The following is a 22,918-nucleotide window of genomic DNA, read 5'->3' on the forward strand; positions in this document are numbered from 1 at the left end:
TTAAACTGGTTTATTTAAACCACAATCTTTTAAAAATTCCAAGACCATCATCGTAACAAAATTGAAATATGATATCTCTGCATAACATGTTATGTATATTTATTTATATTCTGTTACATTATAGGTCAAGTGAAAATGTGTATAAATAGGGATTTGATTAAGAAATATTTCATTCCTGTTTTAGATCAGTCTGTCAAATATTATTTATTTAAAATACCCATTGCAAATACTAAAGTGATGATTGAATGTTGGACAAACAGACTATTTTGGATTATTGTGAACTCATTCAAAGATATTTTGGATTGCATCATTGTAGTACATGATCAGAACATTCTTTGTTTGTGCACAGATCTTAGTCTGTCACAGCATATATAGCTGGTTATAACTTTAGAGAATGGTCTGAATGCCCAAAGGTGTTATTGCATGATTATAAAGAGTTAGTAATTTGTTGATGTTCTTTACATGCTTCCTATTTATTTCCCTTTAGACAGTTTTCTGTTTGTCCGATTTCCTTCCCTTATTCCTGCAAGTTAAGTTTGAAGAGTGACCTCTGCCCTGAGGTCAGCTTGTGGTTTGATAAGAAGCTTAAAATTTTACATGTTTCTTGCTAAATTTAAGTTGGGCTTTTTCCAAATTTAGCCTGGTTGTCTTAATTATATTGTCAGGTATGTGCATCTGTGCTCTTTTGACATATATACAATGATGTCAGGCATTTCTATGCACCTAAGGTTTCCGTCACCAATATTGAAGCAAAACACATATAGAATTCGACCAATTTATGAAAATAAAATACTGTAATGCTTACCATTTGAAAAGAGACAGTTGTCACCAGAATATTCTGTTCAAAATAATAATTTTGGACACACCGGATACCATCCCTGTGTTTTCATGACTCACTATTTGCCTGCTCGTTCTGCACATAGCTTTGAAAAGATGTAATGTTTATTAATCGGGCTTTGGAAATGAAATGCATTACTTTGGACTGTTTTTCTCAGCATTTTGGACAAGTAATTAGGTCAGGTTTATAGCTGGTTTTACCAAATTCAACATAACAATGCCAATAAATGGCAAGAGATATTAAGCAAACTAAACTGATCATGTAAAAAATTAGTAAAGTTAAACATTTTATAAAAAAAATAAGCTATTATGTTGAAGAGAACCAACAATGAATAGGATGTAATGTGTTTATGATGTCTCATTTTTGTGGGAAAAAAATCACTCAAAAAATTAGAAACAGACTATATGCTGGGAAATTTCTTGAAAATCCCATTCTAGTGGCAAGTTCACATTTTGGATAGCAGACGATTTTGTATGTTTGGGACAGCTTCTTGCAAAAATGGAAACTTGGATTAAAATGCAGTATTGTTTTAAGGCATATATTTCCATCTTTTATATAATGCATTAATTTTATGATTCTAAAAGATATATAGCAAATAGGATTTTCTGTGTTACAAGTTCAAGAAAGTCATGGAGTGATCTTATTGCTGACATTTAGAAACCACATTTTCATATGCAGTCAAGGTAGAAATGTGGGATATTTTTGCACACTTTATGAATATCATTTTCCTTAATTAAAGGAAGAATTTTCTTTCTTGATACAAATTGGATTTTCAGCCAAAAAGAACACATGATCCAATGTTTACAGGAATATTATATCGTTGTGCAGAATTACCTGACGTGCAGAATTGGACGACATGGTGGTAAATATATGTATAAAAACATGTAGAAAGATAAAGAGATTGATAATGTTATCAGTATTGCAGCTGAAATGTCAGAGTAAGTGTCGTTTAATTCCTCGTCAAAGTGCAATTTATAGTTCTGTCTTGATAGATCCACATCTTCCTTCTTCCATCTTTTCTCTTCTTTCTTCTTGTCCTCTCTTCCTTCTGCTGCTGGTGGCTTAGGTACTTTCTGTTTCATCAGACTTATGCTTTTCCTTTAGCGTTTAGAGTATGTCTTCTCTTTTCTCCCTATCATCTGCATCTCATCTGTTGATAGTCATTTGTCTGTCAGAGACCCACCCTTGCTTGGGAGTTCTTCCTTCCTGTCTTTTCCAATTCTTTAGCATTCATTTTGGGATAAACCACTAGTTCACTGATGTGGGTTTGTTTTCTCTTGTCTGTTTTCCTATCTTTCTGTTTTTGGCAATTTTTTGAGACATGCCCCTTTGTCATATATGCTTAAATTTTTTATATTAAATACATACCTTTTACCATGTCTTCACCATGTAGAAAAAATAATGGTTTCATTTGCCTTATCTGCTCTTTTTCTATTTCCAAAATCCTTACCCCGTTCTTTATTTGGCTTTCTTTATGTGTCTCCATCCTCATGTTGTAGACCTTGATCTTAAATTTTTGTTTGAACCTTTCCATGGCTGTTTGGGGATTTTGTATGGCAGGTCTGAAACGTGTAGTTTTTCTTTATTTTCCTCAAAATGGGTAATGGTTCCTTAATACTTACTAGTTCTCCTATCTCCTTGCATCCTTAGGGGATTCTGTTCCTTTTGGTCTTAAGATGGATCCCTTTTTCCCCGTTCTTATGTAACACCTCCACAAAATTCTGAAAAGCTGGATTCCTTATTTATTGGGGTACCATTATCGTCACCATGGATGGTCATATTTCCAATTGAATTTCTGTCATGTTAATTTCTTTCATCCATTTGGGTAAGAATTAACACTCCAAAAATGGTCCCATCTTTGATTCTTTCCTCCTTATTATGTAGTGTTTCTCTAGTTCAGACATTTCTGTGTTCCTGCTATGCATTGCCATGATCTTTGCACAAGTTGCACAAGATTTTTCTGAACGCATAATGCCTCACAAAGTTTTTCCTTTTTCTTTTGTTTGTGTTATATGATTTTGTAAACTCACATGCACTGTTTTTTTCTCTCTGAGAAGTATAATCTTTTCTGTAGTCTGCTGTCTTCTCCTTGCTTAGTTCTAGCTATAGCAAATAAATATTTCAACACTTTCCTCTTCAAGAATGAGTGCCAGAATCAGAACATTCAAGACTATTGGAGTTCATTTGGACATTCTATATTTTTGGATAGTGATAAAACTTTTTTGGCTTATTGGATTAATTCACAATACTTTTTTTCCTGAATTTTCACTTTGTAATTTAATGAAATAAAAAACTCTTGATTTTAATAAATTGTTTGTCTCATTTCTTTCTGTTACTTATTTTAAAACCGAAAATAATTACAATACTGAGAGTAGCGTCCCTGCATAACAGAAAAGAGATTCATATGTGTAAATGCATATTACAGGTATTTTGCTACATAGTTACCTCCCTTGTAGCTGTTCTACCATAACAGAGAACACAGGGTGTGGCATTTAAAATCCAAGAAGAATAACACAAAACTGCTACATGCATGGATCACACATTTTGTAACTTAGGCACTAGGAAAACTGAACTAGGTATAATACATGCTTATCTTGCATATTATTTCATGAATTTTATTACTTTACATGTTAAGATCTCATAACCTTCCTGTTATGTATATTTGTATTAATTCTTGCTTTTTTCTTAATGATTGTATGTTATTTAAATCTGTATTTTGTACTAAACTTTGTCGAAAAATCAAGGTCATGGTGTACCTGACCAGTAACATGTATTTTGTAAACAACATAATACATAGCTAATTTTTCTCTATGAGACTGTGTTGATTCATTATTCAGATCGTTAGTTATGGTAAACATATTTTATTTGGGTCTGGTTCTAGGAAATCACATTTCCACTTGGAAATTCATCAGCTTGTTGGATTTTGCTCTTTTCTGTTACTTAGTTTATGACCATTGAGTCATAACACTACTACTGTATGTACTCATACTGAGTCAAGCCGAAGTGGAAGCAACATAGACTGATCTGCCATTGTATAATGTGCTGGAAGATCAGGGTCTTTGTTCTACTGATTAATCCAAAGAAACTGCATAGAGAACGAACTGTTAGTGTTTTATGTGACTTACAAGCAAAAATGAATGGCATTACTAGAAACAAACCAGACAGAATACATGCATCGTTATGAGGTCTTAACTCTCATTGTGACATGAAAGATTTATGAGAGAGAGAAGAAGTATGCAATTCCTACATAAAATAAATTTGAGAAAGTCTTGTTCTCACAATAACATTTGAAAATAACAAGATTTAGTGATCAAATCAAATGTTCCCTCACAAGAAGAAATATTTATCTTTTGTGTATGGTTTTATTTTGTAAAATATTTGTCATTGTAGAAGATGGAGAATGTTTATTTCTGTTAGTTATCTGGATTGTCAGGATAAATTTTTGGATTTCATAAGATAGGATCTTTATTTATTTTACTTGCATATTTCCTTTGAATACATACATACATATATATATATATATATACCTCTTGCTTACTATATCTCACTTCTATGTAATTATACAAGTAACCCTTCTGACATCTCAGTTTTTCCCAGTTTTTGAACTTGGATTCATCTTTTCATCATTGAAATATAAAACTGATAACTCAAGATGCAAAGAGGGACAGACAAATGATGAACATTTTGTCACCTTTAGTTGATCATAAGACAGGAATTTTGAGTGGATAACATGCAAACCACCATGTCCTGTAAAAATAAATCCATAAAATAAACCATTAACTTCAAATTCCTGTCATCGGTCTGTTCCAGTTTTTATGTTTAGTGATAGCTTTTACCTTTATATATTTTATCTATTTATTTATTTATTTCAGAAATGTAAAGAACATAAACAAGTTGAATCAGAAAGAATTGGAGCTAGGTCTGACCAGTAAGAAGTCATGGCATGACCAGTACAAGGACAGTGCATGGGTTTTTGTTGGTGGTCTTCCATATGGTCTGACTGAAGGGGATGTAGTTTGTGTCTTCTCTCAGTGAGTTCAAATTATGTAGTTTGTGTCTTTTCTCAGTGAGTTCAAATTATGTAGTTTATGCCTTTTTTCAGTGAGTTCAAATTTCAACTAATATTTTTATGGTGATTTTCTTGAACCTGATCCTTCCAAATCAGAACATTCTCCTCTGTCAGTTGATACATTCACAACTGGTAAAGTAGTATCTGTCACGTATCTCATAAATATATTACTTGTCTGGGGTATCTAATAATATGTATGTCTCATAAATATATTACTTGTCTGGGGTATCTAATAATATATATGTCTCATAAATATATTGCTTGTCTGGGATATCTAATAATATGTATGTCTCATAAATATATTACTTGTCTGGGGTATCTAATAATATGTATGTCTCATAAATATATTACTTGTCTGGGGTATCTAATAATATGTATGTCTCATAAATATATTACTTGTCTGGGGTATCTAATAATATGTATGTCTCATAAATATATTACTTGTCTGGGGTATCTAATAATATGTATGTCTCATAAATATATTACTTGTCTGGGGTATCTAATAATATGTATGTCTCATAAATATATTACTTGTCTGGGGTATCTAATAATATGTATGTCTCAAAAATATATTACTTGTATGGGGTATCTAATAATATGTATGCCTCATAAATAGAATACTTGTCTGGGATATCTTATGATAATATTCTCATAAATATTTAATAATAAATCTGCATAAATGCCAAAAATTACACTTTTAGCATAATCATTGTGATTATTTTCACCAAATTACCTTTTATGCTCACCCATATAAGGATTACCCTTTTTTGGTACATAACAAAGTAATAATAAAGCATTAAAAATTGCTTTTTGTCATTTTTATTTTCATCAGAGAATATTCTTAAAAGATGATGAATGCATAAGTGTACATTCCTTATGTGCTATTTTTAGCAACTGTGTATGACCCATTTTTAGAAAATGGATGGGTTTCTTCACATATGAACTTTGCCCTACTTATTTATTATGTTAATAAACTAGTTGGCTTGTGTACCAGTTTTTGCTTTTAAAGAAAATGGTACCAGATGTTACCTGAAATGCATTACAATGAGAGTTTTTGACACTTACAATAGCAATAATTATATTAATACTTCTTGGGGGCTATAATACTCTGGTGGCCTAAGTGGTTAGTGCATCTGCCTAGGATTTGGGAGATCATGGGTTCGAACCCTGGCCAAGTCATACCAAAGACTTATAAAAATGGTACTAGCAGCTGCCTCTCTTGGCGCTCAGAATTTAAAGGTTAGTTTTAGGACTGGTTGGCCTGGTGTCAGGATGATATGACTGGGTGGTACATCATGCTACATGTCTGCAGCATGATGCCCTAGTTCTAGGCATCACTATAAACTGCCACACTGCAGACATCATAGTGATATGACTGATTTTTTTTAAAGCTGTGTTAAAATTCCTAAATACACACACACACACACACACACACTTCTTGGGGGGTGGCATGTATGCATATGTCTTAAAATTAGAATACTTGTGTGGAATATCTAATAATATTTATTTTGTGAGATTTGAGTCAGTTCTTTTGAGATGTAAGTTTTATGAGATATGAACAGATTCAATGTGATCTGATTTCTTTCTGCTGTCATTTATATGTATTGATACAAAATTCAAATATTAGATATCCCTTGGGTTGAATTTACTATGATTTGTAATGGTTGGACAAGAGTTAATCCAACTGAAATTGTAAACTAGGTTGTTTTTTCATGTTTAACAGCTACAGTTTCTAATTCATGTTACTTTGACATATTTTGTCCCATTTTTATGAAATGTTCGCAGCAGACTTATAAACCCTTTGGAATTGTTTATCACTACCATGGAGTGCTGTGCATCATTTCACATGGAATTGTGTATCACTACCATGGAGTGTTGTGTATCCATGCACACATAATTGTGTATCGCTACTATGTAGTGTTGTGTATCCTATCACATGGGATTGTTTATCAGAAGAATTATAGGAACATAAACATTGTTTATACAAAAGTAATGCCACTTTTTCTTTGGTACAACTGTCAGAATAAAATAATTATTTGAAGATTAGTGAAGTAAAGCCTAGAGGAGGCAATTTCTGCCATCTGAAGTACATCTTGTTATGGTCTTAGAAAAGCTGGATATTTTTGGAGGAAGGAGAAATCTGAACTGTTTCTTTCACTTAATAACCTTAATTTCATTTTAATTGATGGTTTAAATCCTTTGGGAAACTTGTGCATCCTTTGTCTGAGTCTAGACAATGGACTTGGTTTGATCAGCCTTAAAAATCCTTAAATTAGAAAAAACTGTCATGTTTTTATTCCTGGAAAGTACTTGAATTTGTTGAAACATTTCCAAAATTTAGCTAAAACTCCACAAAATTATTTGAGAACAGCAAAACCTTCAAGCTGAATAAACTATATCATTCTAAATTCATATTTTTTTGTTATTTGCATATATTCCAAACGTAAATTTCAAACTTAGGTGGATGAAATAGCACATAACATTTGTTGTTACTAGATGGAATAGTGCCCCATTGCTATAGTGGCATGATAATCCCTTTTTGTACCTATTTATGCACTTGTAAACCAAGTAAAATATGGATACATTTTGTATCTATTTATGCACTGGTAAACCAAGTAAAATATGGATACATTTTGTACCTATTTATGCACTGGTAAAACAAGTAAAATATGGATACATTTTGTACCTATTTATGCACTGGTAAACCAAGTAAAATATGGATACATTTTGTACCTATTTATGCACTGGTAATCGAAGTAAAATATGGATACATTTTGTACCTATTTATGCACTGGTAAACCAAGTAAAATATGGATACATTTTGTACCTATTTATGCACTGGTAATCGAAGTAAAATATGGATACATTTTGTACCTATTTATGCACTGGTAAACCAAGTAAAATATGGATACATTTAAATTTGTGTGTGAAAAAATACTATTTGAAAACTTTTTAAACTCCTTAAAAAGTTTTTGAAAAAAATTCTTCAGGACTGTTGAGCCATGTCAGAGATTTTTCTCTATTTTTGTGTCTGTTTTCTGTAATGATCATGGAATGATTAATCACCTTTTGTTCCAGATATGGGGAAATAGTGAACATAAATTTGGTTCGTGATCAAAAGTCTGGAAAATCCAAAGGTTTCTGTTTCATCTGCTTTGAAGACCAAAGAAGCACTGTATTGTCTGTTGACAACTTGAATGGAATAAAGGTAGAGTATGCAGTCTTCTTTAAAATTACATCTTTTTCACATTTAATTGAGATGATTGTAAACTGAAACCTCAAAATGCCTGATTGATTTACTCAGATTAAATTCAACTTTGATGATACCAGTGATACAGTTTCATTTTAAATGATTATGTTAAAGAGTGGCGGGAAGTGTGTGTGATATATAAAGATTTGCATCAGATATTGATATATGTATGAACAAAGAGTGGACAGTATGTGGGATTTGTGAAGGTTTAAGGTCAGATGTTGATGTATATATACAAGCAGAGTGGAAAGTTATTGTTGTTGTGGGGTTTAACGTCATTTTTCAGCACACGATAGGCTGTACTTGGTGGCCAGTATTAATGGTGGAGGAAGAACCCGGGAAAACCCCTGAAAGAACCACCAACCCACAAGAAGCTACTGGCAAGCTTTCTCACATACCCACATTGGCAGAATCCAAGACTTGAACCCACGCAGACAGAGGTGAGATGGCAGTGATCCGTAATGGAGAGTGCTTTAGATCACTTGGCCACTCTGGGCCCCTCGTGGAAAGTGTGTGGCGTATAGGAATATTTGAGGTCAAATGTTGATATAGGTATAAGCAGAGAGTGGAAAGTATGTGGTATAAATGGAAGTTTTGAGGTCTTATAAGCAGAGTGGTGTGTGTGTCTGTGCGTGTGCGATTTGGATTTTTAACATCCACTGTAGCTTTAACAATTTTTCAGTTATATCACTAGTATGTCTGCAGTGTGGCAGTTTATAGTGATGTTCAGAACTGGGGCATCATGCCGCAGACATGTAGAATGATGTCCCACCCATTCACATTATCCTGACACCAGGCTGACCAGTACTAACACTAACCTCTTAATGTTGAGTGCCAAGCGAGGTAGCTGTTAGTACCATTTTTATAAGTCTTTGGTATGACTTGGCTGGAGTTCAAACCTGCAACCTCCCACATCCATGTAAGCAGAATAGTTGAAAGTGTGTGGTATATATGAAGATTTGAGGTTAAATGATGATGTAGATAATTAATCAGAGTGGAAAATATGTGGGATATGTGAAGATTTAAGGTCAGGTGTTGATGTACTTGTAAGCAGAGAGTGGAAAGGGTGTGGCATATCACTCTCATCTATAAGATATACATACTGCTGGGAAATATTTGGCCCATTTTGTGCTTAAAAAGGTCAAAGTTTCTTTTTAAAGCTGTCATTTTGTCTTGATTGCACTAGCAATGAAGTAGACCAGTGCTGTCCAACTTTTTGACACCATGGGCCACAGAAAAATGTTTTTCCTGAAGCCGAGGGCAGCAGCCGAAAACTAAAAAGCAACGACTGTATAGCTGCTTGAGCTCTGGTGGGCCATTTAAAATCAGCCTGCGGGCCGCAGGTTGGACAGTACTGAAGTAGACAGATGTTTCTTTGCAAGAGATGCTTGATTTTCATTATTAGCAATATTAAGTTTTTTTTGGTCAACGTTTTCCAAAGTCAAATTATAGATTGTTGGTCCTCTGTAGCACTTGGCTTTCTGTAGAGGTATTTGTCCAATTTATACACAGTATAAATATACCTTTGTCACCAAGACTTTTGGAATGGCCACCTGATTGGTCGTTAAAGCTACAATTATTCTCTTATATTTCTTGCAGAAATTCACATATATTTGAATTCCACAAAATAGTCTTTCACAAATTTTTAGTGCCAACTATGCATGCTAATGAGGCAGATTAGTGCTGATGAGGAGGGTAACAATGAGTTAGTGACGCTTTTGTCTGTTTCACATTATTTACTTTCATGTATGTTCATCACTACCAAACCATTCTTGAATAAAATCATACCTTATAATGATAGCTTTGAGGTGAAATCATTTCTGTGTTAACCTACGTAGTTTATGGTTGTTGCCAACATATTTATAATCATTTGTCTTCCACCATTCCATTCAACTTTTTTGCTTATTTTGAAATCCTAGAATAGTCCAAAATAATTGATTATTCTTAAAATTCCATGAGAATAAATCAGCTTGAAATTCATTTATTACTTTACCAGCGTTACTGAAAGTTTGTGCTAGGACAAATTCAGGAAATTCAGATAAAATGTGTTGATTTCAGCCAATTCTTAATTTACGAAAAATACTGATATTGAAGGTTTATGCACAAGTCTGGCTGTATTTATCTATCAGCAATGTTTTGGAGTCAGTTTGCACCATCAGAATTTTAAATGTAACTTATTTTATTTCCATCATTATTGGATTAATCTCAGGCTATTGTTATCATTATTACTTTACATTATATCCTTTTCAGCTCTTGGGGCGGACTATCCGTGTTGACCATGTAGAGAACTACAAAGTACCCAAGGAGCATGGGGATGAAGATGAAGAGACCAAGAGACTCCGAATGGAGGGGTGTGCCCCCAAAACTCCTCCTACACCAGAAACTGAGAAAGAAGGGGATGAGTTTGAGTTGCCCTCAAAAAAGGCAAAGAAAGGTACTGTCAGGTGTTGTCAGCAGATAGATTGAGAAAGAAGGCGATGAATTTAACGAGACAAAGAGGGGTACTGACAGGTGATGTTAGCAGATAGGTATCACAGCAATGTTAGCTAGGGTGACAAAATCACTGATAGGAAAGGTGTTAAGAGATTTCATTGATGTTTATTTGTCTTTTTTCATTTTTTTTGTCAAGGGAAAGTTATATACAGTACATCATGAAATTTAAATCTGAAATCAAGGTTTCATTGGAAACTTGTTAGGGGAGATAGCTATGTATAACAATTTGTAGCTGGAAACCTGTAGAAAATGTGCATGACACCCATGCACATTTCCAGCAGTACATAATATCTCCTTCAGCTCCACCACTGTACCCAGGGAAAGGATTATTTTGCACAATAACAACTATTGTTTTCTTAGGACTCTCTCTATTCACTATAGAAATGAGAAACAGTGGACTCTATATTCACTACAGAAATGAGAAACAATGGACTCTTTATAATGAACCATTAGTGGCTAATTCAGTTTGTTCAGTAAAAAGGAATTTCATCCTAATGGGACAAAAGAAAATAAGTGGATTACTGTATTTATTGTATGTTTTCAGACACGGTATGTTTTTGGACTATTTTTAAAAAAAATATATTTAAATGCCTTGTAAGTTTTCGGACGTTGCTCTGCTATAATTTGTTCTACAGTTGATATTTTCGGACACAATCTAGGAAGATCTGCATCGTTTTAATGTAAAATTCACAGCGTGTTTGCTGTTAATTTAACTGATACAAAGTAGTTATTTAATGTGATCATGAACTTCCATGAACTAATATAATTTAAAATTCTTAATCGCATGGCCGAGTGGTCTAAAGCGCTCACCGTTCTGGATCACTGCCATCTCACCTCTGGCTGCGTGGGTTCGAGTCCAATGCTCGGCTAACGTGGGTACGTGGGAAAGCCTGCCAGTAGCTTCTTGTGGGTCGGTGGTTCTTCCCTGGATTTGCCAGGGTTCTTCCTCCACCAGTTATACTGGCTGCCATGTATAGCCTATCTTGTGCTGAAAAATGGCATTAAACCCTAGGACAACAACAACAACAACAATAATCGCATGTATGTATGTATGTATATATGCAGATAGATAAACATTTTTATATTAAGCCATACACAATGAATAACATGTCAAAGAATGGAAAGATATATGATTTAATGCTGTAATATATTTAAATATATTATTCAATTTCAAGTAGCTAGTCAGTAGTCTTTTTTAGGTCCTCGGGCGAAATGCCATCAAATTTTGTATCACTATCATCATCCATATTGTTTGATTGTTTGTTATTTCTGATCAGTGCATTTTCACTTCCGCTCAGATTGAAACTGATGCCGCACACCTTGAAAGATTTCATTATCATTGTGCGCTTTCCTTCAATGTGTCCATGGCATTTACCACCCAGTCCAGTACAGTATGTTTGCTGGCTGTCCTGATCTGTCTATTGCTGCTTTCATCAGGCGATTTTAATGCATTCCTAGCATCTCTGATGTATTCCGTCCAGCTGTGGCAGAGGTAGCTCTTGACAGGTTTAACTGATGCTCACATCAAGACGTTTCATCTTGGATGTGCAGCCACCTGGTATTATTGTTGGCACAACATTTCACATCATCAGTGATGTGAGCCCTGATTGAGTCCATAACTAATAGTGATCGCTCTCTTCTGGTGAATGGCGAATAAATTTCTTCAATCCATCGCAGCATTAGCATTTCGTCCATCCATGCTTTCTCTTAAACTGCGATAATCCACCCTTTTGGTGCCTTCAGATCTAGATGTCTCTTTCCCTTGAAAATAATCATTGCGGGTAATATGTCACCAGAACCTGCAAAGGCTAAAATGACAGTAATGCTTTTCGTTCCTTCTTTGTCCACTGTTTTCCCTGGCACGAGATCAAAGTACATCGGTGTCTCGTCCATGTTAATAACAAACTTATTATCAAACTTGACCTCCTCTTGTCTATCCATCACAAACTTGTGGAATGAAGCAATCCTTTCTTCCAAATCCTTGGGTAAACATTGGGCAAGAGAGGTCCTGCTTCTGAGCACAAACCCATGTCTTTTCATGAAACTCTTTCCCCAGGAATGACTGGCATGGAATTTGCTCTCCAGAAATTCTGTTGAGACAAGCTCCTTGGCATATATACATATTCCCTCAAAACTGACTACAATTTGTAAGTCACACTGAGTGAGCACCCATTGAGCTATCTTATCTATAGCTTGTCCATATGAAATGGGTCGTCCACACTTAGGCAAATGTCTGTTCAAGTTAAGCTCTGCAGTTAAGTCAGTTTTCATCCAGGTACTCACTGTGGATTTCAGAATCTTGAATTTTTCCGCTGTAGGTCTAATTTCCAGACATTTTGCATTGTTAATGATATCCTGCTTTTGCTTTAATGTATAATGTTCATAGTGACCACGTACAGAACCAGGTGGATCACTCTCAGGTTCAAGATAATTAGACTTGTCATCTAGAGCTGCAGCTTTTTTCATAGGCGGTTCTTTTTGTGATGCATCCTTAGAATCATTAATTTGAGGTCACTTCTGTGGATGGCCTACTGGCCTCTTTGGAGACGATTTTGGCATGGGAGAGGCCCTCCATGAACTAGGCAGTGTCTCCTCACTTGTTGCATAACGTATGATAAACTTATCCATCAAAATTATTACAGTACTAACAATATTATGTTTCACAACAACATCTATCCAGTATATAAACTTTTGATAGTGGTGGGTAATTTATTTATACTTTATATTTTAATGGCCTGATTCAGCTAACAAAAATATGATTGGTTGGCAGTGTAGATAGACAATGCTACACACGAAACCACTTCAAACAGGTGTGACAGTTATGGCTTTGATTAGAAACATGACCCCTGCTTTATATCATTAAAAAATATATCAGAGAGTTGGTATGGATTAGTAAATTCATTGGCATTGGGCAACAAAACAAACCCCTTATCTCTGAGACATTATATATCAAGGTTTCAACATAGTTATTGTTCTACAGGTAATAAACCTCTTTGTAGACGATAAATATTGATTGCGGGTGCTAAATGTTCGTTACATCTTGATTGTGCTCTTTTAATGAAATCCAGATGGCTACCTTTTCTTTCTGAACTCACCTGTCAAAGAAATCCCACAAGTTGTATTTTTAACAATTGTCACCTAGACATCTTGAAATCTCTGACATGCATGAAAACAATCTTTGAGCAGTTGATTGTTTTGAGTCGGCAAGCTCTGCTCATTTTGAAGCTAGCCTCAGCTAGGTGGGGAAAAAAGAAGAGAGAACCACAACAAGTAGATCACCTTTATTTAAAATAATACCAACATATTAATCACACTGACTCGTATATTGCAACTTGCTTGTTATTTTTTTCCTTTCCTAGGCGTGCATACAACACTCATGTTTATTATCCAATGGATATAAAAAATGCATGTAGAAATTTGTTTAAGTTTGATCCTTGACAGTCACATGGACCATTACAGTTAGGTCAGTGTTGTTTAGTTTTTAATCAGTTGTGTGCACCACCTGATACAAATTGTGTGAGTTTTGTGAATATGGGAGAGAATTTATAAAGAAATAAGGTAGAATGATAGTGTGTCCCTGAGAAAGGCACTTAGTTCCTATTTCTGATAATATGTTTGAGAACCAACAAAAACACCCCAGGTGAAAAGATTCATTCATTACATGATGTCACCGTGTGAAAATTATTTCATTATCCATTGATATTTGGACCAACCGTATTAATCACACAATTCATGATATATCTATGTGTATTGGACAACTTAAGAAATTGCAGTGTGTATTTAAAACTTAAACAGAGTAACATTTATTTAATCTGTGTTTGCACAATTTTTGGAATATGCATACAAATTTGGCCTTCCTTTGCTAACTCTGATTCTAAAAAATCTTAAAAGTTACAACTTGAAGCAGTCCGATTAGCTTGTGAGCTACTATTGCAGATAGGCGAAACACAAAAAAACCTCTAGTTTTTACAGTAGTATCAACAACCAAACTATGGATTTTATTTTGTTTAAAAAACAAATTTTTTGTATATACCAGATGCTTATCATCTCATGGAACTATGCACAAAAAACTTGAGATCTATTCTAGCCTTCAGAAAAGAAATTAAGTGCACACAATTTCTGCCCCCAGGTATTTGATCAGCTTCTATGCTGTTAAGCCAATATAGACAAAAATGCAGTTTGCTGAATTATGATTTATTTACATGTAATCTCATTGCCAAATATTCCTGTTCTTGTGGATTTCTAATAGAAAGTGACCATCATTTTATTTTGAATGCAGACAGTTTAACAACACAAGAAGTGAGCTTTATCCCAGCTTATCAGTATAGTAATATTGATTGTGATTATCCCAGATTATCAGTACAGTATAGTAATATTGATTGTGATTATCCCAGATTATCAGTACAGTATAGTAATAGTGATTGCAATTATCCAGAATCATCAGTACAGTATTGTAATAGTGATTGTGATATGTTTTATTTGGAAACAAACTTTACACACAGAAGAAAACCTTTTTGCTACAAAAGGAAATGCAGAAATTTATAGTTAAGATGTAAACATTCACAATAATGATTACTTTTTGTTCCTTTATGTGCAAAGTTAATAGTATGCCTACTTTTCTTCACGAAACACCATACATCAGCTCTTTCTTTCACCAAACCACTATCCCACTGCTCTTCTTTTTCATACTGGACCACACCAAACCACTATTCTGCTGCACTTGTCTTTCTACTGTACCACACCAAACCACACTGCTCTTCTTTTTCATACTGGACCACACCAAACCACTATCCCACTACTCTTCTCTTTCATACTGGACCACACCAAACCACTATCCCACTACTCTTCTCTTTCATACTGGACCACACCAAACCACTATCCCACTACTCTTCTCCTTCATACTGGACCACACAAAAACACCATCCCTCTGCTCTTCTCTTTCATACTGGACCACACAAAAACACTGTCCCTCTGCTTTTCTCTTTCATACTGGACCACAAAACACCATCCCTCTGCACTTCTCTTTTACACTGGACCACACAAAAACACTATCCATCTGCTCTTCTCTTTCATACTGGACCACACAAAAACACTGTTCCTCTGCACTTTTCCTTCACACTGGACCACACAAAAACACTATCCCTCTGCTCTTCTCTTTCATACTGGACCACACAAAAACACAGTCCCTCTGCATTTCTCTTTCATACTGGACCACACAGAAACTGTCCCTCTGCACTTCTCTTTGACACTGGACCACACAAAAACATTATCCATTGGCTCTTCTGTTTCATACTGGACCACACAAAATCAGTCCCTCTGCTCTTCTCTTTCATACTGGAACACAAAAACACTGTCCCTCTGCACTTCTCTTTCATACTTGACCACACAGAAACACTGTCCCTCTGCACTTCTCTCCCTCTGCACTTCTCTTTCATACTTGACCACACAAAAACACTGTCCCTTTGAATTTCTCTTTCACACTGGACCACACAAAAACATTGTCCCTCTGCACTTCTCTTTCACACTTGACAAAACAGAAACACTGTCCCTCTGCACTTCCCATTACCACTGGACCACACAAAAACACTATTCATTAGCTCTTCTCTTTCATACTGGACCACACAAAAATACTATCCCTCTGCTAACGTCTTTCACACTGGACCGCACAAAAACACTGTCCCTCTGCACTTCTCTTTCACAATGGACCAGACAAAAACACTTCTCCATAAACAGTAATTGATACATCATGTTATATTGTAATTACCCTATTTGAACTACACCTCAGTAAGCAGTAAATGATTAATTTTAGTTTCTAAATATTGAACTGTTGACTCATTTGTAGTAAAGTCTATCTGATTGTGAGCACAATTTCAACAGTCAGTTATGCACATTTTACAGATTTTCATTGCACTATTTACAGTCATTGAATTTTATATTAGTTTTGAATTAGTAGACACCTATTTCTAAACTATCTGACTTACAGAATTAGTTACTCCCTTGAATATCCACCTTATTTTGATTTGTCTGTATTGATAAAATGTCTTCTATTCAAATTTCTCATTCTTATCCATTTCAGAGAAAAAGAAGATAGACAAGAAAAAGAAGAAAGAGAAGAGGAAATCAGACAGTGATAGTATTGACAGTAATGTCCCAAAAGGACAAACTATAAAAAATAAAAAATGTAAAGCTGATTCATTAATGAGTCCTGACTCAAAGGTTAAAAGAAAAGAGTATGAACTGTCGGCAAGATCTGATATGAAGATAAAAACAGAAAAACATGATCTAGGTTATGAAAAAGCACTGGACAGTAGGGGTGTAGGTCCTGTCGATTCTAGAAAAAGAAGAGTTTCACTTTCAAGCAGTGAGTCTGATAGTTCCATAAATGAGAGTGATAGAAAAGTAAAAAGAGATAGCGAAAGTCCTTTAACAGAGAAGGGTAGTGAAGACAGGGGGAGGTTTCATAAATATGATAATTTTAATTCAAGAGACAGAATTAGATATTCTTCAAAAGATAAAGGAAGCAATGAAATGTCTGATAGGTCAGCTAGAGAAAAACATGATGCCAGGGATGATTATTATTTGAATGATCCACATGATAAACAGAGAGAGAGAAGAGAAAGATCTACAGATAATGAAAGAATGGATAGAGACAGGAATAGTGATAGAAGAGGAGATAACTCTAGATATCCTGAGGAGAGTAGCAGAAGACATGAGTATAATCCTGATGTAGAATACTCCAGAGGGGAAAGGGATGGAAGATATAGAGAGAAAGATGAATATTACAGGAGAGATGATAGATACAAAAGAGATGATGACTATAGCAGATGGGATAGAAACAGAGACTACAATAGATACAAGAGATGATGACTATAACAGATGTGATAGAAACAGAGACTACAGTAGATATAAGAGATGATGCTTATTGCTCTAACGTTGTATTTACTAGCAGCAAAAGTGTGTGGATAATTAAATTTTGACATTTTTGCAGTAATCATTTTCATTTAATCATTTATTTACAATTTTAATTTGCAGGCATTATCAGATGCCTTTATGAAATAAATCAGAGCTGCATACATTAAATCTTCGACCTCATTATGTTTCAACACATCTTTAGTTTTAAAGAAGTCAAAGCTTCCTTTGCATCCTAAAATGTGTATATTGCCATTTCATTTGTATCCTTTTGGGGGGCAGATTATGTACATTTCATAACCAAATTTAACTTCACAGGTAGATATTTTCAATACTTTTGTATAGAATATCTTATTCTGAGAGCCAACATTTTTTATCTTCAGGGAAAAACAGCTTTATCTGTGATACAGTGAAGCCTATTGAGAAAGTCCATGTAGAATTGATATTCCTGAACAGTTGGTTTTTACTTAATAATTAACATGGAATCAAGATGATGATGTAGTACATCCCTCAAAGTACAACTTATAAATAGAGGATATTTTTTTATCCTACATTAATAATCGATATATTTCATCATGTGGTACCAGAAACTTGATAGTTTAATTAAGGAGGGGTGAAGCCAAAACTTAAAATATATCATTTTGGGTACCTCAAGATGAAATATATCGGTATTAATGTAGGAAAAGAAAATTTTCATTTTGTTATAAACCAGACTTGCTCCAGAATTTAAGTTTGCAAGATTAAACTCATTCTCTGGCACAACATGCAGACCCCCACCTGTTTCGTAAATTCACCGTAGTTTCCAAGGCTGATCACCTTAGAAAGCAGTAGGATTGGTTTGAACTAATCTGTCAGTTACATGTTTTTCATTTTGTAAACTATTTGACCCTGACTGAAAAGAATTCAAGTCCGATTCACCAATGCATGACAGTGGATTTATCATTGTCAAGGACGAAATAACTTCAGAGAGATGTGAACAGCGTCTGGTCAAATTTCTTTATCAAAGATTAATTGCCATGTCTGTAATGTAAGGCAGTTACTATTTGTTTGTTCTAACTCACAAAGAACTTGTTTTTGTTTCTGCAGTTACAATTTTTGTGGGCACACACAATCAAGTGGTCACATGGCATGATGGGAAATCTTATATTTTCACATGAGAAAGTATAAAGATTTATTTTTTTCATATGTGAAAATACAAGAATGAAAAAAAGGAAAATCATTTTGCCAATATGTTTAGATTTCACACATAATTATGTAATAAAAGGCCATACTGTTTGCAGTGGTAACATAAATTGATTATGAGCTGAACAGAAGCATTGTGCAAGTACAGTAATTTGTAGTGATTGTGTTTATTAAGCATTGTGCAAGTACAGTAATTTGTACAGCTTGTGTTCATTAAACATTGTGCAAGTACAGTAATTTATAGTGCTTGTGTTCATTAAGCATTGTGCAAATACAGTAATTTGTACTGCTTGTGTTCATTACGCATTGTGGAAGTACAGTAAATTGTACGGCTTGTGTTCATTAAGTATTGTGCAAGTGCAAGCATTGTGCAAGTACAGTAATTTGTACTGCTTGTGTTCATTAAACATTGTGAAAGTACTGTAATTTGTAATGCCTGTATTCATTAAGCATTGTGTGACACAGTAATTTGTAGCCGTGCCTATGTTCCTTAAGAATAGTGCCAATTCTTCATGACAGATTTTCATTGCACTTCATTGAGGTGGCTATTGCTGGTCATGTTGTAACAGGTATGCACCAGTTGCCTTATGTAACCTTTTACTGCATGAGTGAATTCTTAATTTTATTTTTGTTTGTTGAAGACTAAAAATAAACATTGTTTTTAAATCTACAAATTAAATGTGTATCACAGAGACAAGAATAGACAATGATCATCGTGTTACTGGTTCTGTGTGGTAACAGGTTTCATGTGGAAACTGATTCAAAGTGGCAACTGGTAAAGAACCCCAATCATGATATGTACCATTTTAACATATGTATTTCAGTAGTGTTGCATACATAAGTAGACTGAAAATTTATAAGCTAGTCCATGCTTTTAAAAGAAGTATCACTTGTATCATTGTACAAAACCATTCTAGAATATGCTAAATGACTAGGTTCACTTTACCCTCTAAACAACCCTAATAGCTGGTAAAAAATATATTTTCATAGACAGACATAATAATAATGAAATGGTACAGTATTGAGAGTTGAAATTGATACCTCTTTGACATAATAGTCACATGGCAACATCATGTCACATGATGACATAATAGGCACATGGCAACATCATGTCACATCATGAAATGGTAAAAGATGCATTCAGTCAAAAGTATAGTCTTTTGGATGATATTTAACAAAGAGTGCATGCATTGCCCACCGTCATATTTTGCCAACTGTTAGTAAAGGCTAATTGTGACATAATATGAAAGAACTAAGCTGGGCCACACTCTATATTAAAACTAAAGATATTTGTTCTTCAGAAGATCATCCAACGATCACATAAACAGCACAAAGTGACATTTTGAAAAATAATATCAATACATAATTATCATAATTTGGTTAAGAAATATTAATAGGTCTGTGTGTTTTACACCATTTCATTTGTACATTGTCAGTGGGAGGAGATTTACTAAGTTTAAATCTGCAGAAAATAATTTTAATTAATGTAAAATGACCAGTTCCATTAAATGAATAAATATTTGGGTCTCGTCATTTCAGTTCTCTATTGGAATCACTATTTTAGTACAGAAATGTAATGGGCAAGGTTTGTATTCAGCTCCTATAGCCCTAGTTTACTTGATTCATGCATGTCTGTGTGAAGATTTGAGTTATATGTTGTAAACTACTTATAAAAACAGGTCAAATTTATGTGAATTTGTCAAGTTGTTAGCTTCTTGGAAATAAACTGCAAAATTCTTCTTGAGAATTTAAAGACAGAGATGTAGTTCTTTTGAGTAGACCTTTAGAAGACAGTGGCCTGTTGAGAGATTAATGATATGTACATGACCTTGGCATGCTGAATACATAGCTATTAGATACAATTAAGTGACAAAGGTAGTCAGTGATTCCAGTTGAATATGATCTGTGTTGGATCCATTATTCTAGAAAGGCTGTATTTTAGGGGCCATATTTAAATGACAATGACTAAATTTGGAATATTAGGTCACTAGAATCTTGGTACTGTGTTTCTTCTATAATGATTCAGTAAAAATGATTCTTTAGTAAAAAGAAAACATTTGTTGGGGATCATCAAGTTTCACTTATTTTGAGATCAATGAATATGTTCAGAATTGATCTTTCACTGGTTTGATCAGATAAAACAGAATTAGATATTCCATCTATGCTTCTATCCAATTATTCTTTGCACAACTTTATTATTTATACAAAAATCTGTTTACACTTGTGCGCATTTTTCCATTCATGTACCTTCTCAATCCAACCATCCACCGCTCCAGTGGCCTAATGGTTAGAGCATCTGCCTCGGATGTGGGAGGTCGTGGGTTTGATCCCCGGCCAAGTCATACCAAAGACTTACAAAAGTGGTACTAACGGCTGCCTCTCTTGGTGCTCAGCATTAAGAGGTAAGTGTTAGGACTGGTCGGCCTGTGTCAGGTTAATGTGACTGGGTGGGACATCATGCTACATGTCTGCGGCATGATGCCTCAGTGCTAGACATCACTATAAACTGCCACACTGCAGACATCGTAGCAATATGACTGAAAAATTATTAAAGCTACATTAAAAATCCAAATCACATCCAAATCACAATCCATCCGTCAATGTGTCTGTTTAAGGGCTCATCCATTAATCTGTTTGCCAGTATCAGCACATTCTTCCACTATTTTATTTGGGTGTCATCCGCCATCAGTTCTTTCGACTATCTGTTTGTCCATCTGTCCATCCATTCGTTGACCATCTGTCCATCCATTCATTGCTAATTTGTCTGTTTGTGTTCATTGTTTTGTTGGTCCATCCATTCTTTTTCCATCCTGGTTGATGTCTGTTTGACTGCCCTATTTTTATCGATCTGTTATGTTTTTCTGTCCATGTAAACAACCCTGTGCTTGTCTCATCAAAGATTTCACTGTTGATGTCACCTTCAAATGTATTTATTCCTGCAGAAGATGCATTAAAAACTTGATACATCACGAATGCTTTCACTCTTTTCATATGTGCACACACCATTAATGACATCAATAACCTGAGTTAGACTCATTATTCTAGAAAGGTCATATTCTTGGGGCCATTTTTAAATGAAAGATGACTAAATTTAGAATATTAGGTCATTAGAATCTAGATATATACTGTGTTTATTCTATAAAGATTCCATCAACAGACTTTAATAAAAAGAAAATACTTGTTGGGCATCATCAGGTTTCACTAATTTTGAGATGAACAAGGTGAAGAATCATTAGTTATTTTTTTCCATAATAGTAACCTTGGCATCTTGAACTAATTTGCAAATAATACAACTAAGTACACTACATTTCTAAAATAAGTCTTTGGTATAAATTGAATTATTTCACCAGGAAAACAATCCCAACAATACAAATGAGAACCATTGTCACCTGATCCAACAAACCATACAGTGAATGTGAATACGTTCTCCATATTGAAGAAACTTTTGATACAATATAAATAATGAGAATCATATTAGCATTGATAAGTTTAAATGGAAAAGAAAAAATGAACTTATTGCATATCAAGGTATACATTGTAGTACACAAATTTAACACGTTCATCATAACATGGATGAACATCAGTTGATGATTTCTGTTGTATATGACATTATCATTTTGCATTAAAAATTCATCAAGACTAATACCCAAAATAAAAAACATCATCAAGACTAATACCCAAATAAAAAATAGCAAGACTAATACCCAAATAAAAAATATCAAGACTAATACCCAAATAAAATATATCAAGACTAATACCCAAATAAAAAACAGCATCAAGGCTAATACCCAAATAAAAAGCATGAAGACTAACACACAAATAAAAAGTATCATCGAGACTAATACCCAAATAAAAAACAGCATCAAGACTAATACCCAAATAAAAAATATCAAGACTAATACCCAAATAAAAAACAGCATCAAGACTAATACCCAAATAAAAAACAGCATCAAGGCTAATACCCAAATAAAAAATATCAAGACTAATACCCAAATAAAAAATATCAAGACTAATACCCAAATAAAATATATCAAGACTAATACCCAAATAAAAAACAGCATCAAGGCTAATACCCAAATAAAAAGCATGAAGACTAACACACAAATAAAAAGTATCATCGAGACTAATACCCAAATAAAAAACAGCATCAAGACTAATACCCAAATAAAAAATATCA

General features: G+C 34.2%; 1 protein-coding gene across 1 annotated transcript in view; it reads left to right on the forward strand.

Annotated features, from left to right (window-relative positions):
- Nucleotides 1–21,710, forward strand: part of LOC149798755 (uncharacterized) — a 30,486-nt gene extending 8,776 nt beyond the window's left edge. The window contains exons 2-5 of the mRNA XM_089957629.1: nucleotides 4,711–4,869; nucleotides 7,986–8,115; nucleotides 10,408–10,591; nucleotides 16,727–21,710. Of these exons, the coding sequence (XP_089813755.1) occupies nucleotides 4,711–4,869; nucleotides 7,986–8,115; nucleotides 10,408–10,591; nucleotides 16,727–17,514 (1,261 nt within the window). The 3' untranslated portion in view covers nucleotides 17,515–21,710. The remainder of the gene's footprint in view (nucleotides 1–4,710; nucleotides 4,870–7,985; nucleotides 8,116–10,407; nucleotides 10,592–16,726) is intronic.
- The last annotated feature ends 1,208 nt before the right edge of the window (nucleotides 21,711–22,918 follow it).

Source organism: Sinohyriopsis cumingii, chromosome 5 (genome assembly GCF_028554795.1).
Source record: "Sinohyriopsis cumingii isolate HCF-2022 chromosome 5, ASM2855479v2, whole genome shotgun sequence".
In the NCBI taxonomy this organism is placed as follows: Eukaryota; Metazoa; Mollusca; class Bivalvia; order Unionida; family Unionidae; genus Sinohyriopsis; species Sinohyriopsis cumingii.